This window comes from Centruroides sculpturatus, unplaced genomic scaffold (genome assembly GCF_000671375.1).
Source record: "Centruroides sculpturatus isolate CEXI.00-Female unplaced genomic scaffold, Cexi_2.0 scaffold2052, whole genome shotgun sequence".
Classification (NCBI taxonomy): domain Eukaryota; kingdom Metazoa; phylum Arthropoda; class Arachnida; order Scorpiones; family Buthidae; genus Centruroides; species Centruroides sculpturatus.
Window position 1 is genome coordinate 13,369 of NW_019386164.1, and position 16,168 is coordinate 29,536.

Here is a 16,168-nt window from a genome sequence, read left to right on the forward strand (position 1 = left end):
ATGAATATGCCAAACATTTAATCTATTTGTGACTATTAAGTACTACTTTATGACCACATGTTTTATAATGGCACTAATTTTAAAACTAGTATAAATTTTTCATTATGATTTTATGAACTTTCATGTTAAAGTACTCCATGTATCTATAATTATTTTTCTTTTGGTAATTTCAACACAGTAATATATAGTTCAAAATTTATTTTCAGAAATGATACTGTGCCTGCAAAAAATTAGTTTTCTTCTTGATGTCTGGCTTGCTAAACAATGATTTTATAGGAATTAAGTACTAAAATCATGGATCTACTGATCTACTGTATTTATATGCATTTATGCATTACACACAACATTAAAAAATAATTTCTTCTACCTTTTCTACTTGATAATCCTTTATCTAGTGAAACAGGATGAAAAGGTGGTGCCAAAGAAATATTTACAGGAGTAGCTGCCATAACAAATTGTGGTGCCATTGCAGTATAAAATGGAGGGGCCATTGCAGCCATCAATTGTGGATGAAGAGGAACAATTGGATTCTGAATTCTGTTTGTTGGTAATGGTGGTGTCGACGATGGCACAGACGTTAAAGGAGATTGAACCTGCACTGCTCTCTAAATAAATAAAATAAATAAATTGGCATTAATGAAATAATATCTTATTAGTCAATTAGAATAAAATATTGTAATATTTCTTATAAAATAAAATTTAAAATTTCAATATTAACTCTTTAAATACAAAATCAGCCAAAAAAATCTTAACAAAAAAAATTATTCAAAACTATAACATATTCATTAGTAAGGTTATATAGATATTTATTGCAAATCTTGCAACAATTTTAATTAAGTATAATTACAATATTCACAAAGCTCAAATCTTCACAATCAAATACCCAAATACCATATTTATTCAGTCTTTATTTTGGCTAGACATTAATTGTTGAAGCTAAGTAAAAATATGAGGTTAGACAACCATTTTATAATAATAGTGATTAATTATTTAATTTGATTTAAATTTAACAACTTAGGATGTTCTCTAAAAAAAAGATGAATGTGCAAATTACTTAAGTTTCGATGATTAAATTATACTATATTTTTTTCAGACACTGTAAAGTGTTGACACTATACACTGAACTTCTCACATCCACTTTATTTTCTTATGTACTTTACAGTCTTTAAACTAATTGTTCCAATTACCAATAAGTGTTTTGGGCTGGTGTTCCTCGTATGTTGGCTGATATATGTTCTCTACAGTGATTTTTATTCTCCAAATTCTCCAATGAAAAATCTTACATACCTCTATGTAAGTTTTATCTAAAGAATACTCGCAGAATTTCATTTTCTACATTGGATACAGTACCAATAACAGCACATACCATCAGATAGCAGCCATATATTGCTTAACACAAGTTTAGCACTCCTTGAATCATCCCACAAACTGCATACACACATTAAGTTCAACATAGAGATTGAATTAAAGTAACATATATCTGAAAAAATCTAGCTTTTGAATATTTAAAGTAGAAAATGTTTCAATTAAAAATATTTCATATTAACTCTTAACTGTGCTATGAAAAAAATATTGCTGCACTAAAATGATTTAAAACTGAAAAAATTATTAAAAATACATGGAAAAAACTAAAATGTCTTCATACCTCCATCATATCCAACAACCACAAAGGAATGGTCTTCCTTTACAGAGACAACCTTTTAATAGAGGCTACATGTCTGTAAAAATACGCAGAACAGAACTGAAACTAAGTATTTTTAATTATTGGCTTATCATTAATGAACATTTTAAAACTGCTTTGCATATTTTTACAAAGGTGCAGCCTCTAATAAAAGATCATCTCATGAAGGAAGACTGTTTGTTCCTGGTGACTGAACACGATGGAGATATGAAGACATTTTAGTTACTTTCACATATTTTTAATGTAAAATAACATCAGCCATTTCAATTAAAGAATTATTTATGAACAGCAGATAGTAATTTACATATGCATCATTTGATATTGAAAATGTCAAGATGTATTACTGAGAATACTAAATTGGCAAAATATTTCCATGAAAATCTTTATTGATTTCTACAATTACAAGTAATCTTGTTATAAAAAAAATGTGTGCGAAAAATATGGCTGTCTTTTCAAAATAAATAATTAATTAAAAAAATACATACCGGCATAAATGCTTCAGCATGAGGATTCAGTGTAGAACTGCGCAACAAAGTAGGAGGCTGCTTGAGTATGTATGAGGGCTGCTTCTTTTCTCTACTTCAGTTTCAGATTTCTCCTTATCTTCTTTTATGTTATTGGCCGGTACTTTATTAGTATTTTCTTTTGATACCTCTGGCTTTTCTTTTCGTTCCTCTTTATTTTCTTCTGACAACTGAAGATTGAAAATTTAATATCAAAATTATGATTATTATATATATTATTTTCATTTAAGTAGAAAAATAAATTAATACTAATAAAAATTTCTCATTCACAAACAATAACACATCAACACAAATATTTTTACTGATTAAATCAGCAGTCAGCAACAACAATAATAATAACTGATAGCCATATTCATAACCAAGGATTGATAGAGTTAAAAGTAAACCAATATGCAATTATATACTAAAAGTAGAGTGAATGGTAATTGGTTAACTTTTAACTCTTGATTCTTGTTTGTGAATACAGCCATTAAGGTTCTCATCAACATAATGACACTAATACATTATAACTTTATACAAATAAAATAAATGCACAAAAGTAAGTGTTGAAACTTGAAGAAAACTTAATCTCTAAAAACATTACACCTGCTTATTACAAGTTTATTGTAATCTTACTGATGCCCAAGCACTATATATGTTCAATTCTTCAAAGTCCTTCAATATAAAATAAATACTTTTTAAAAAAACACAATGGAATGTTAATTGAACACACTAGACTACTCAATATCCTTTATTCAATTCTTTACTTGGGTTGATACATTAGTAAAAACGTTGTGTTTTGGGCTTGAAAGTCCCTCTCCAGTTGACTCAGTACTACTAGACTTGGATCTCATTTTAATTTCCTGGCTATTATGTATACATAACAAGGGGCATTATTAAAAGCATATCAAATTTTACTCTCCAAAGTTTCTGCAAATCTCCACATTCTCAAAATGTGTTCAAATTGCGTTCATGGACTTTAAGAGCCCATGAACCCCCAAAAAAAGTCAAAAAACATGGAAAAAAATTCCATGGATATGTATCTGAATGAATGCTGGCATCTATTTTGTTTACATCTCAGGATAGGGTAAAATTAAGAAACAAAATTTGGCATGGTTACTTGTATATAAAGGGCATTAATGCTATTAAATTTTGGTGGTTAAAGATTGACAGGGTAGGGAGATAAAAAGTGTTCATGTACCATATCTTGAGAGAGGTAGGACTTAATGAAAAATTAAATCATTACTAGCATTTAGAATTTCTTTTTATAAAAGTCATCATCACTACCTTCAAAATTAAGCTTATTGCCATTTTATAATAATTAATATAAAAAACTTTTTATAACAAAATTTTCCCCTGGAATTTAGAGACCCCTTGGGGAGGTCAATGGAATTTTGAAAAGGGTTGATTAAACTGAAGAAGTCAATTAAGAGTCGATGAAAAAAACCAGATACTTATTGTAGTTTTTGAGAATTTAAGATAAAGACTAACAATAATTATGCAGAAAAATCATTAACTAATTTAGTAATTCACTTGATATATTATTCAAATTCTTGGAAAATAACAAAAATTTTAAGCGGATCAATTGAAAAGAATGTTTTCTATATGGGAGTCAATGCGAGAAGAGGGTTGGGGAACCCCTAAATTAGTTTATAGAAAAAAACCTTTTGATTACAAGAATCAAGAGCCTATTGTCCATTTCATATGCTTTGATATTGTGTTTCATAAACCTTAACATTTTTTTTAATAATTTTATTATAAACTTAAGCATTTTTTATTTCTTTTAACTCTTCAAATATTGTTTTGTTTTGGATCTCTTAATTTTGTTTCTACCTGAATTACATTATGTGTGTGTAAAGAAGACTACAGTAATGGAAATGTTTGATTTTTTCCCAACTTATCATATTTTTTCAAGTTGAAACACAAAGTTAAAATACAAATAAAGCCAAATTAAATGTTACTTAAAATGCTACAGCATTTGATTAGAATTTTTAATGTGTTAAATAAAAGTATGTTTTACATAATGTAAGTATAGAAAAAGATGATGATGATGATAAAATGAATTTAAATTATGATATCAATTATAGAAAATTAATTGTTTTCTTACCTTAAATGTTGCATGAAACTTTTTCAATTCTTCGGTCTTCTTTTCGTTTCGTGCTAAAACACAATTTTAATTGATCTTTAACAAATTACTGTTACAGAATTATAGTAATTAAATAATAAAGTTAATGTAAAAACATTAGAAAACAGAAAATATAATATTTAGTAATTGTTATTCAACAGTTTCAACATTTCATATCTCCATAATCATTTACTAAACAATGAAACTTCAGAAACTCAAATCAATGAAACTTCAGAAACCCAAATTACACAGATACTATGCTTTATTGGAATAAACTTTTAAATATATTAAGTGCCTTTCATCAGAGGCTGTTAAGTGGCACTTTCTGTATCGTTAGTGGATTTGACAAGTCTGGTAATTTTCTGTAATTTTTTTTGCATTATTATTGTTTTTTGGTGATCTTTGTGCCTAAAGAGACTGATAAGTGCCCAGTGAGCACATTGTAGGTGGAACAAGACTGAATTGGCATGTATCGTGTTACTGACTGACCACGTGCACCATCAGTGGTTAGGCCTAACCATCCTTTGTTATGGGTGGCTGTAAACTGAAAGCTACACAGGAGTCTAATGACAAAGAGATACATTGTTTAGGCTTTGTCTAAATTATAGATGAAGTCAAAGGACTGATTTTGCCGATAGTCGACAAAAGACCAGTCAACCAACCTAAATTTCATAAGTTGGATAAATTACTGCAGAGGCTCGCTGATCTTTATCTCAGAGCTGTTGAAAAGCATGCCAATATACAGGAGAAGTTAATTAAACTGCAAAATGAAAAGACAGAAGTTCAAACAAGAGTTAAATTGTATGCGGATTGTTTGTCAAGGAATTCCGAAGGTCTATAGGAACATTTTAGTAATGCTTCTAGTAAAAAAAGAGAAACTCTGATTTTAATACCAAATTCAGAGGCTAAAGGTAGGGAGAATCCTAAAACTGTAAAGACTAGTCTAATGAAATTATTGTGTCCCAGAGAGAGTCTAGAATAAGTGTTGACAGCTGCATAGTGATGAAAAATGGCAGAATAAAACTGCAGTTATCTAATACAGAAAATTTGGATAGAGCCCTACAGCTCATTGATACCAACAGAGCTGAAGGGTTCCAGTATTCAGCAAAACGAAAAACCAAATTACTCCCTGTCATCTGGATACAACACATTGATAGAGACTTTAATGCAAATGAATTGTTTGATTGTCTGTGCTCCCAAAACAAATGCATAGAAAATGCAATTAAAAGTGGGAAAAAAATGAAGATTCTCTTCCCGATACCATCATGATCTAACTTGAGTAATTCTTGGGTAATAAGGGTCTCCCCTATATTAACCCCTTCTGAGCCGCGCTCGAGTGTGACTCGAGCAAGTTTTATAGCGTTACGTCGTTAAGGTCACTTTTGAAAAAATAATTTTTTTTTTGAATTTTTGGAATGTTTTTTAGGTCCCCAAATTTTTTCAAATTTTATCGCGATTTTAATGAGCCTTTGATAAGGCTCGATTAAGGCTTAATGTTTTTTTAATGGGAGTTTTTTTATCAAAATTAATTTATCATTCTAAAGTTGTAGCGCACCGATTTTCCTTCGGTAAAGTTATTTAAAGCTGCTTTCTGATGTCAAAAACGACTTCCGATAGTTTTTTAATTTTTTTAATTAATAGATTTTATTATATAGAAGTTTAATTAATTAGGGGGGGTCGGAAATCGCAATAAAAATTATAATTTTTTAAAAATATTTAAAAATATACCGCCAGATTGAAGTCACCCTACTTCAAACCCTTGTCCTCCTGCGATGTCTATGAGAATGTCCCGGGAAATCCGACTCCAGCTGTGTTCAAGGTCATCCAGCTGTGTAAACAATAACTCATTGGTGTTAAATTTCGCAGAAAGGACAGACAAAAAAACTTAGACTTTGAAGCTTTTTCTTCAAAATTAACGCATTTCTTTCGTTTTTTTTCAGTTTTAAGTATTTTTTATGCATAATTAAAAATTCTAAAAAAATGGGCGGTTCAAAGGGGGTTAAGATACTTTCTTAAGAAGAATCATACACTGTACGAGGGGGAACAAAAAAAAAAACACCAAACTGAAAGTGCACTGCCATTCATAGATGTAATAGAGACTTCTCCCATTACATGGGGTTAGTAGAGACCTTCACAAAACAGCTGTGCAAACGGCGTCAGTTTGTAGGTTTACGTTTGAGCATAGTGTTGTGTTTCTCTTACTGTTATTTTGTTCCGATTGTGAAGTTCTGGGATCCTTCAACATCTCGAAACAACAAAAACGTTGAAAAAATCTGCCAAAAAGTTTTAAGACATCTGCGAGAGGATGTGCGAAAAAAACGCCCAGAACTTTGGCGATCAGGTGACTGGTTCTTTTATCACGACAACACCCCTGCACACATGGCCTTACGAGTGACCCACTATTTGGCTTCTCAGGGATGGCCTGTCGTTCCCCACCCTCCGTATTCACCAGACCTAGCCCTGTGCGACTTTTTTCTGTTTCTGAGAACAAAGAAAAATCTAAAAGGGAAGCGTTTTGATGATGTGGAGGCGGTAAAAACAGCTTTGCTAAGGGAATGGGACGATATCAAGGTTGAAGAGTTCCAAAGATGCTTCAAACAGTGGGGAAAAAAGACTTCACAAGTGCATCGCATCTAATGGAGAGTACTTTGACGGTAACTGAAGAAATTTTTTAAAAAAGTTAATAAATAAAGTTTTTATACAAAAAATCCGGTTGTTTTTGAGTCCCCCACATATGTTGGACTTCACTCCTCGCCAGTTCTGGATCATGTAGGTGTGCATCAGTGTTTTAACTACTGTAAATTTGTCCCTGTGGCATCAAACTGTGTCCCCAAGCACCAGCATGCAGTCATTGTGGAGAGGAGGGTCATAATTTCAAAAACCATAAAAATAAGAATAACAATGCCTGTATCAGTGCATTAATTGTATTCGCTGGTCACAATATTCAAAAAACCAAAACTGTGAGTTTCATCATAAAGCTTCAGATCCAAATTGTCCTAGACTGATAGCAGTAAAGCAGAAGTGAATAGAAAACACAAATTATGGTAAATATAGCTACTGATTTATCCTTGAATGTTATGCAACTCAATTTAAAACACTCCAGAAGTGCTAAGGATAGTCTGGTGCAATTTTTAAGTGAAACTCCCATTGATATCCTCTTAATCCAAGAACATTCTTACAATAATGTCGTAACAGGCTTTCCGACTGCCTTTAGGGTTTTTGCAGCTGATAGGTTTACTCCTTGGGCATGTATTGTAGTATGTAATTCTAGCCTCCAAGTTTTGATGCTAGATCAGATTAGCAACAACACCTGCGTACTTGTTACCCTTCAACTGGATGATGAGGCCTACTACATCTGCTCCTGCTATTGCCCACCTAATGACCCACATGAGGACACATTACTCTCTCTTGACCAAATGTTTCATATTATTCCACCATCTAAACTCATTATGGGTGTTGATTGTAATGACAGGAGTTATACTTGGTATGATATTGTTGAAAACAAGCATGGACATCAATTTGAAGAGTTTGTCAATATGCATAATCTATATATTTTCAATGAAACATGTGGTCCAACTTCTGAATCTCCTTTGGTTTAAAGCTGGGTGGATCTAACTGTGGTGGGTAACTCTGCAGTTTCCAGGGTGATCAACTGGCTGCAGCTGGATATTGAAACTTTTTCTGACCATAGTGCTCTATATTTTACAACTACAACAACTTCTCTTTGTCCAGCAACCATTAAAGAAAAATATAACCTTCACAAAGCTAACTAGACGAGATTGTGGATGCTGTCTCAAGTGGGCTTGACTCTTTCATCTTGGAGGTTTCACTCTCATCTGGGCTCAGCATTGATAACTTCTGCCAACAAATCAATCATGTTATTCAGTCAGCCACATCTATCTCTATTCCTAAGAAATTTGCTCATCTCAGGTCAGTGCCATGGTGGACTCCTGGGCTCAATCTCCATTGCAAAGAAGTTAACAGATTGAGATGAAGATATCAAAGGCAGAAAGATTCAACTTTAACAACACTTTTTGAAACTGATTATAGAGAAGCAGAGAGAAGTTATGTCAAGGAACTACGCAGGGCAAAAGCAAGTTCCTGGAAATTGTACTGTAACACAAAAGGGAGTGATAATCCTTGGAAAAAAATATACAAATTATTAGTCCCAGTAAATCCACTAACTCTACTTTTAAATCTGTCCAGGACTCTAGGGGGTATACCCATGATATATCCTCCACACTGCACTGCTTGGTAGACATGTACTTTCCTGATGACAATCCAACTGATGATACCGAAAGGGAAATTGAGATACCTTATGACTGAAGCACATTCTAGCCAATCTAGGGATTTTCCTCTTGTCACTGAAACTGAATCCTTCTCTTTTGATTTAGTTTTTGCTGAATTAAACCTCATCATTTGTCAATTAATAATGATGTATGCATTTTATTTTGTTGAAGATTAATGCTTTAACATGCTAAAAATGTTCACTTTTTCAAGAATTATTCTAGGAAAGTAGTTTAAATTGAGAGTCTGGAGATGTGAGATAATGTTTTTGTTGTAAAAGTAGTATTTGGGAGAGAATAGAACTGCATGAGTTTACATTCTCATGAGATAGTGAGAAAAGGAAATAACCACACCTCTGTTTATACATTGTCTTCCTGGTGAGTAATCATACCTCACATCTAGAGGTCACAGCTGCAGGTGGGAAGCAGCTTTAGTTTTCTGTCTCATGAGCAAATTACACCCCCCAATTGGAGGGAATTTACTAAATAAAAGGGATGGACATCCAAGATTCAGAGTGGACACGCCTCCCAAAGAGCAGACACAAAGGCTCTGTCTGTCAACGCTCTTGTCTCCCATCTCACCTTTGAGTCCTACTCCAGCATGAACCTCTTGACCCCTATCCCGACCCGACACCACATTAGGCTAACTGATCAGCCTATTTAAGAGGTATTATACATCAACGTGAACTCTCTCACTCTAAGTAGCTAGTTCGTCGAACTAGATATATTTAATCCTTTTTGCAATTTATCATTACTTTATTTTTGTAAATTAAACTTTTGATATTTGTTAATCTGTCTGTTAACCTGTTATTATTTGGAAATCAGACCCTTGTAGATGTACCTACCAACTCCATTGCATGTCCTCTAATTAGATATTAGATGTCAACTTTCGGACATCTAGATAGAATTATAACTGAAGACACATGATTTCTTAACTGGTGTCAGAAAAAAAATCTGACTGAAGATCTTCCAATCTTAAGTCAAACTGCTAACAACAGCCATACAGTGAGGTGAGCAGGCCCTAACTAACCTGATGTCAACAAAGGGGGTTAAGGAGATAAACCCAATCCCTGGCTTCTCACAAATATAAATTTCAGTAAAAATGTTATTGTTTTTTTGTACAACACAAATATATATATATATATATATACATATATTTATTTATTTATTTATTTAAATTTTTAGCAGGTAATGAGAGAAATTTATTTGTTTCTATTCCAAATTAAATTTCTTGTATAGAACTTTTTTTTATCTAAATATATAAAATTACATGTCCCAACTGACTGATTTATCATCACCCAGAGCAAACCACTGAACCTAAAGAGGTGAAATTTGATACACAGGGTATGTCATGAAAATCCTAAGAAAGGATTTTTCGAAATTTCCCCATGGGGAGAGGGAGAGGATTAAGGCTTAACCTGAAGAACGGCTTCTACTGTACTATTTTAGATGCAATTTTTTGTTTTTAACTACGTTTTAGTAGGGTACACAATGAGCATGCACACTAAGATGGGATTTTTGGGAATTCCCCACGGGGAAGAAGAAGAGGATTAAGGCTTGAAAAGTCTTAGCCCCAAAAGGCAGTACCACAAACATGGTTTATTTACAAAGTACTACTAAGGTAACTGAAACTCTATTTTTCAGTAAATATTTAAGTGCATTAGTCCATACTTTGAAACAAACAAAAATCAGTAATTTTACGAAATTAGTAACAACCAATGATTGCGAATCTTAGTGAAATAACGAGGAATGGTTATTTCTATCAAACTGCAAAATCCGCATGGGCAAAGTCACGGGTAAGAGCTAGTTAGTTAATAAAGTATTACATTGCCTTCAATTCAAAATTGCAATGCAACTGCTCAGTAAGCAGGAGTTGTGGGTTCGAATCTTTGGGTGAATTCTCTTCTTCCAGCCCCTTCTAAATTAATTATTAAAACATCAATTTAATTACAGTTACTAAATTTAGCAAGACATGGTGCCTAAAATCTGTCTCTAGTGCCAAATTACTTAGTATTTAATTAATAATAGTAGTAGTAACAAAGTCCAATATAATTGCAATCATTCAGCTTTAATATACAGTAAAAACTGCTTAGGCGACTTCCTGCTGTTGAAATGGGCAAAAATTTCTGGAATAGTTTATACATAGAGCCTTCGTATAAGTTACCTGTATTAAACATTACAATCTTAATTATTAAAATACAGACAAATGTTTTCGACATTCATCTTTGGGTCCTTTTGATCAAATACTGAAATATTCAAACATCAACCAAATACAAGAATATAATTTGTTGTACAATTAGAAATTTCAACATTTGGAACTCTCATTCAATGTGTTCAAAAATTGCAGTATTTAATCAAAAAGGCCTGAAAATGTGTTGAAAACATCTGAAAATATTCATCTCTATTTTAACTGGCAATACATCCACATGGTAAATTGGTAAATGGTGGTTGCATATTACTCTCTAGTTCTAGGCAGATTCTTTTCTTCCAGATTATTATAGTGCCTAATGCCCACCTGTAGTACAAATTACTCAGTATTTAATTATTAATAGTAGCAGGCTTTGAGATGTTTATATATATTTAATAATAAAGTGTGTGGTATTTAAGGTGTGTAAATATTGTTGTACATATTGTAGAATTTTGTTTTCATTTTTGGTAAATTATGAACTGTAAGACATCAATCACCATGTTATATTGAACCAGTAACTGATCAATAAATACATATTAATGTGATTACATAAAGCTACATTAATATAGGTGAATAAGACAGTTACCTTTTTGATTGGTAACCTTTTTTTCTGTTTCTTCTTGCTTTTCTGAAATTCTATTTTCAGACACAGTCGAAGCTTCTGAAATTACAGGAGTATCCACAGTAGTTCTTTCCTTATTAACATTAATGTTTGCTTGAGAATTGGAGACAGTTGGTTTCTGTTCTTTCTTTCCAGATCCTACATAATCAAAAACTTTTTAAAATATAATTTAATGTTAATTTGTAGAAAAAATAAAATTTTTACTATAAGTAGTTAACGTTTTTCAAGCACACTAAAATTATTGTCTAACACAGTTTAATTTTCTTATTATTATACAAGTGAAATTTAATATGTTATGCCAATTTAAAAATTCTAGTAACTTTGTCCAAATTTTAATTTTTGTCTATATTATTATGTTTAATAATAAAATATAATTGCGATTTATCACAGTAATATTCAATAATCTGGAATGTATCAAGATAATCTTACATAAAACTGCTAGCCTATTTATTACCCATGGTAAGCTTTTAGCTAGATAATGTTTTGTATAGTGTGTAGTTATAAAAATGTAACACTAACACACACAGTAAGGAAGTACATGTACCGTGAATTAAATTACATACATACATACATACACACTTATATACAAAAATTGGTAACTGACCGACTTTACTATTCTTATTATTTATAATGTTTACATTTCGCTGGAATTTAGATTGACAAATTTTGTATATCAAGTTAAATGATGACACAAACTGTATGTATGTAATATTAATATATATAAACATTTGTTAGAAAAGTGTGCTATATATAATGAATCTGACAATATTTCAAGTGATATCTTTGTTAGAAATATAAAGAAAACTAGATTAGCAAGTCTAAATATGATCTAACTGAAAGCATAATTTATGATACATATATAATTCCTGCTTATGCTGGAACAGTAAGGTATGAAATTGTTTTGAAATCACAAACCATCAGACTTGTCATTCATCTGGTATTTTAACCAGCAAGTACATACAACAAATATAGTTTTCATTTTTATTTTAGGATATAAATACGAATAAATTGAATAATACAAATACAAATTTGTATTAACCAATTTTATCTCAATTCAGAATTTATACAAATAAATATGTACAAATACTGAACTATAAAATTGATTGATTGAATCAGTTTGTTCACTTGTAAGTATTTCTATACATAGAATATGAAATAGTTAATGTGATAAAATTGTATCAATGCTGTTGTGAAATCAATAAGAACAAATTTACAGCATAATACATTCGTTGGAATCGTAATCACAAACATTTTTGATAGTGAATTGGCCCATTTAAAATCATTTTCTCTTCAAAAAGTTTGAATTTACGACTTTTAAAAATCAGTTAATTAATGCAACTGAAGTGAAACTTAATTAAGTACTTCAAATTTAAGCTTTTCCACATATATAACAGTTTACATTAACACAATTATTTTGCTATTTACCATAATGACAAATACAGTGAGTGATCAGTTAATAAACATAACCCATTCCAAGACTTTGTTCATTATCCAAATTGTTTATTAACTAATTATCGATTTACCATAGGTTTTTATGGGAATTTGATTAATTCGTTCTGGAGACTCCAAAAAATAAAAAATATATACCTTTTCTACTATATTTATTTATATGTGATAGTAAAAATACATATATATGAAGTCTTGCATTTTTATTAGTCATGTTTTTCCTGTTTGTAAGGGTTAAAGAATCTGTCCAATGTCGATTGCTTTTCTCTTTTCTTCAGGATTTTTTGGAAGTAAATAATAGTATTGTAATTGTAGAGATCCCCAACCCCATTAACCTTATTCTAGTTTGGATGCCACTTGGATGATCATTGTTCTGACATCCTCCCACTTCTTCAAAAGATCTTTAGTAGCAGATGTCGACATTGGTCCTCTTTCGTCTTCCTCTTTTTCAAAAGAAAACACATCTCGCTGAGTTTCTTGGTATTCTTCAATTAAGAGTTCTTGGAGTTTTTCTGTTGTCAGATCAGTTTCAGGTTCCATTATGAGCCCTAAAATGCTCTTTATTTCTCAGATGTGATTTTCATTACTCCATTAGCAGCTTGAGACTTCTTGATATATCTTTCATAACTAAGATTGTGCCTACTGCAGACCTGATCAAGCCATACTGCCTAGCAACATCAGACAACTTGTGCCCATTTTCTACCTTGGCTATTATCTCTTACTCGGTTTCTAAGGTGAGCACAGTTCTTGACACTCCTCTTTTTAGGCTTCACAATATTATCAGTTTCTTTTTTAAATAAAAAGTTCAGAAAAGCATTTACAAAAATTCAGAGAACAGAAATCAACTAGCTCACAAAAAATTATTTAAATGCAAGGCCCGGATGAAATTCGAAATTTGGTATTAAAATGTTAATGAATATCCAATAGGACAGTTAAACTTTCACCTTCCGTAAATAAACCCTGACACAAAACTTAACAAGTGCCCATTTAAAATACTATAAAAAATTATTTGTCAGAAAGGTAAACAAAAAGCTGAATTACAAGGGAGAGTTTCAAAATTTGGAGGAATACTATTCAATCAGTATCAGATTGAGCGTTGATGTCTCCTGTTCTCCAAAAGGTTTCGAACTGTTACCTGAAGACAAGGGAAAATCAATTGGTATCTGTTATTTTCCATCACTTCTTTTTATGTTTGTTCAGTAAAGTGTTTGTTATCCAAATGTGTTCGTTGTCCGATCATAAAAATCTTTCACGAAAGTGTTCATTATCCAATTGGTTCACTATCCGAATTGTTCATTAACCAATCACCCATTGTACTTAATATGTCTTAAGAATTTATGAATAATTTCATATATAAAAGGTAATTTTTCACTTATTGTAAAAAATTTCTATCTAATTTCTTTCTAATGTTTATTAAATAAGCACTTGATGTTGTCATTCACTTGTCTAATAATATTACATGTTAAAATTACTAAGTTAACATATTTCTCAATATTTATTTACAGTAGTACAAAGAACAGAGTCCATGTGTGTTCTTACATATATAAATATATACAATTTTTTTTAATTAAATAACTAAGAAACATAATTTGCATTGAATGTGTTTACCTTCATTATTTTTTGCAGTACTGTCAACTTTAACTTGGTGATTTTTTCTCGGGACAGAAACGTGAGACGACGACTTAGACACGAAGGTCGTAGATACGCTCTGCGGAATTGACGACGTGGATACGGAATTTGTTAATGCCGTATTTGAAGTTTTAACGTGATTATGAGATGCAATTGCAGGACATGAAACATACTGCGAAGAACTGGAAGATACTTGAGGATGTTTTGAAGAATTCTGCACATTATGTGAAGAATTATTATTATTGTTATTATTGTTGTTGTTATTATTATTGCGAGTTCCTTTCACAACATATGGATTCTTTTTTCTTGGAGGTAATGAATGAACACTAAAGAAAGAACAAAATGTAGTTAAAACACTATTTTTCCACAATAATTCTTTGCATCAAATTTTTTAAACAGAAACATACATCATCAAATCTCTCATTCATAAAATAATATTCATTACTCAAAATTTTAAAATTTTATTTACAAATAATTTTATAAACATCCCTTATAAATCTGTTGTATTACAGCCTACATAACCAGGAATTTATGACACTTTTGTAAAAAATTTAACAAAATTCATACAAATTAATGCAAAACACAATGAAACAAATTAAGAAAGCAGATATACCCCAGAGAAATCAGTTGTAAACAAACATATATTGATTAATTATCAAATAAATATTTTGAATATTTAGTTGTTGTTTGAAAGTATAGTAAATTCTTGATGTGTACAGCTAATTCATTTTGAAGTTTTGAACCACACTGAAAAACTGCATAAGTCGCATAATGCTTAATTATAATACAAGTTTTAACATGTAATAATTTCAAAGGATTAATTAAAGCTAAACAGTTTCTGCTTATAAAAGTAAAGTTTTAAAGAAAAAAACTTATTTTCTCAGAGTCACCATCATCTATTATGTATGTTCAACATAGATTATCTAACAAACAAGTCAAAATAACTCACGACTATATATCTATAAATCTCTATAACTTGAATCTAGATTGAAGATGACTAGAATATCAAAAGCGCTCAGCAACTAAATAAAGATAAACAAAACACCTTTCTTGCCGAGAAATAAACATAATTTTTAAACAACAAACGTTTTCAGCCTAATTAATAGGCCATCTTCAGGTTGAAAACTAAAACGGAACGTAAATGTTCCATGAATAGAACATAAAAATTTAAATCAAAAATTTTACAAGAGAAAAAATAACGGAAGAATATTTAAAAATTAAAATAAAACAATAAAACAAAAATAACATAAATCTTCAATGTATTAATTCTGGTCGGAGTTTGTAGTAAATTTCTTAACCAAATATTTCCATGCCGAAGGTAGGCTCTCGGAATCCCTCGCATTTAAACAGCCTTCTCTTATCTTACTTCTGTATATTTCTATTTTTTCTGCCGTCATTGCTAGAGTTGGGGAAGACAGAGGTTTGATGATTGTTGCCTCGTCCCATTTCACCTCAGATCCTTGTGCTTGCGCCATTTGTGACAAAACCGTTGAATTAGACGCTTTTCTTATGGCATATCTATGTTCCTTGAGCCTTACTCCCAAGCTTCTGGTGGTGACGCCGATATAATCTTTTTTAACGTCCAGTTGTAAGTTTTCATAAGGAATCTTATACACCCCTGCTCTCTCCTCCGCTCTGATATTATCCTTATCGTTTCTCAAGATCTTATACAAATTAGGGGCTCTTCT

The 16,168-nt window shown here is 31.3% G+C and overlaps 1 protein-coding gene across 1 annotated transcript in view; it reads right to left on the minus strand.

The window, feature by feature from the left end:
* Positions 1 to 213: 213 nt before the first annotated feature.
* The window catches only part of LOC111613880 (ataxin-2-like), a 23,300-nt gene continuing 7,345 nt past the window's right edge, over positions 214 to 16,168 (minus strand). Inside the window, exons 3-7 of the mRNA XM_023355232.1 lie at positions 14,460 to 14,806; positions 11,370 to 11,543; positions 4,292 to 4,344; positions 2,167 to 2,375; positions 214 to 605 (exon numbers count right to left, since the gene is read on the minus strand). Coding sequence (XP_023211000.1) covers positions 2,193 to 2,375; positions 4,292 to 4,344; positions 11,370 to 11,543; positions 14,460 to 14,806 — 757 coding nt within the window. The 3' untranslated portion in view covers positions 214 to 605; positions 2,167 to 2,192. The remainder of the gene's footprint in view (positions 606 to 2,166; positions 2,376 to 4,291; positions 4,345 to 11,369; positions 11,544 to 14,459; positions 14,807 to 16,168) is intronic.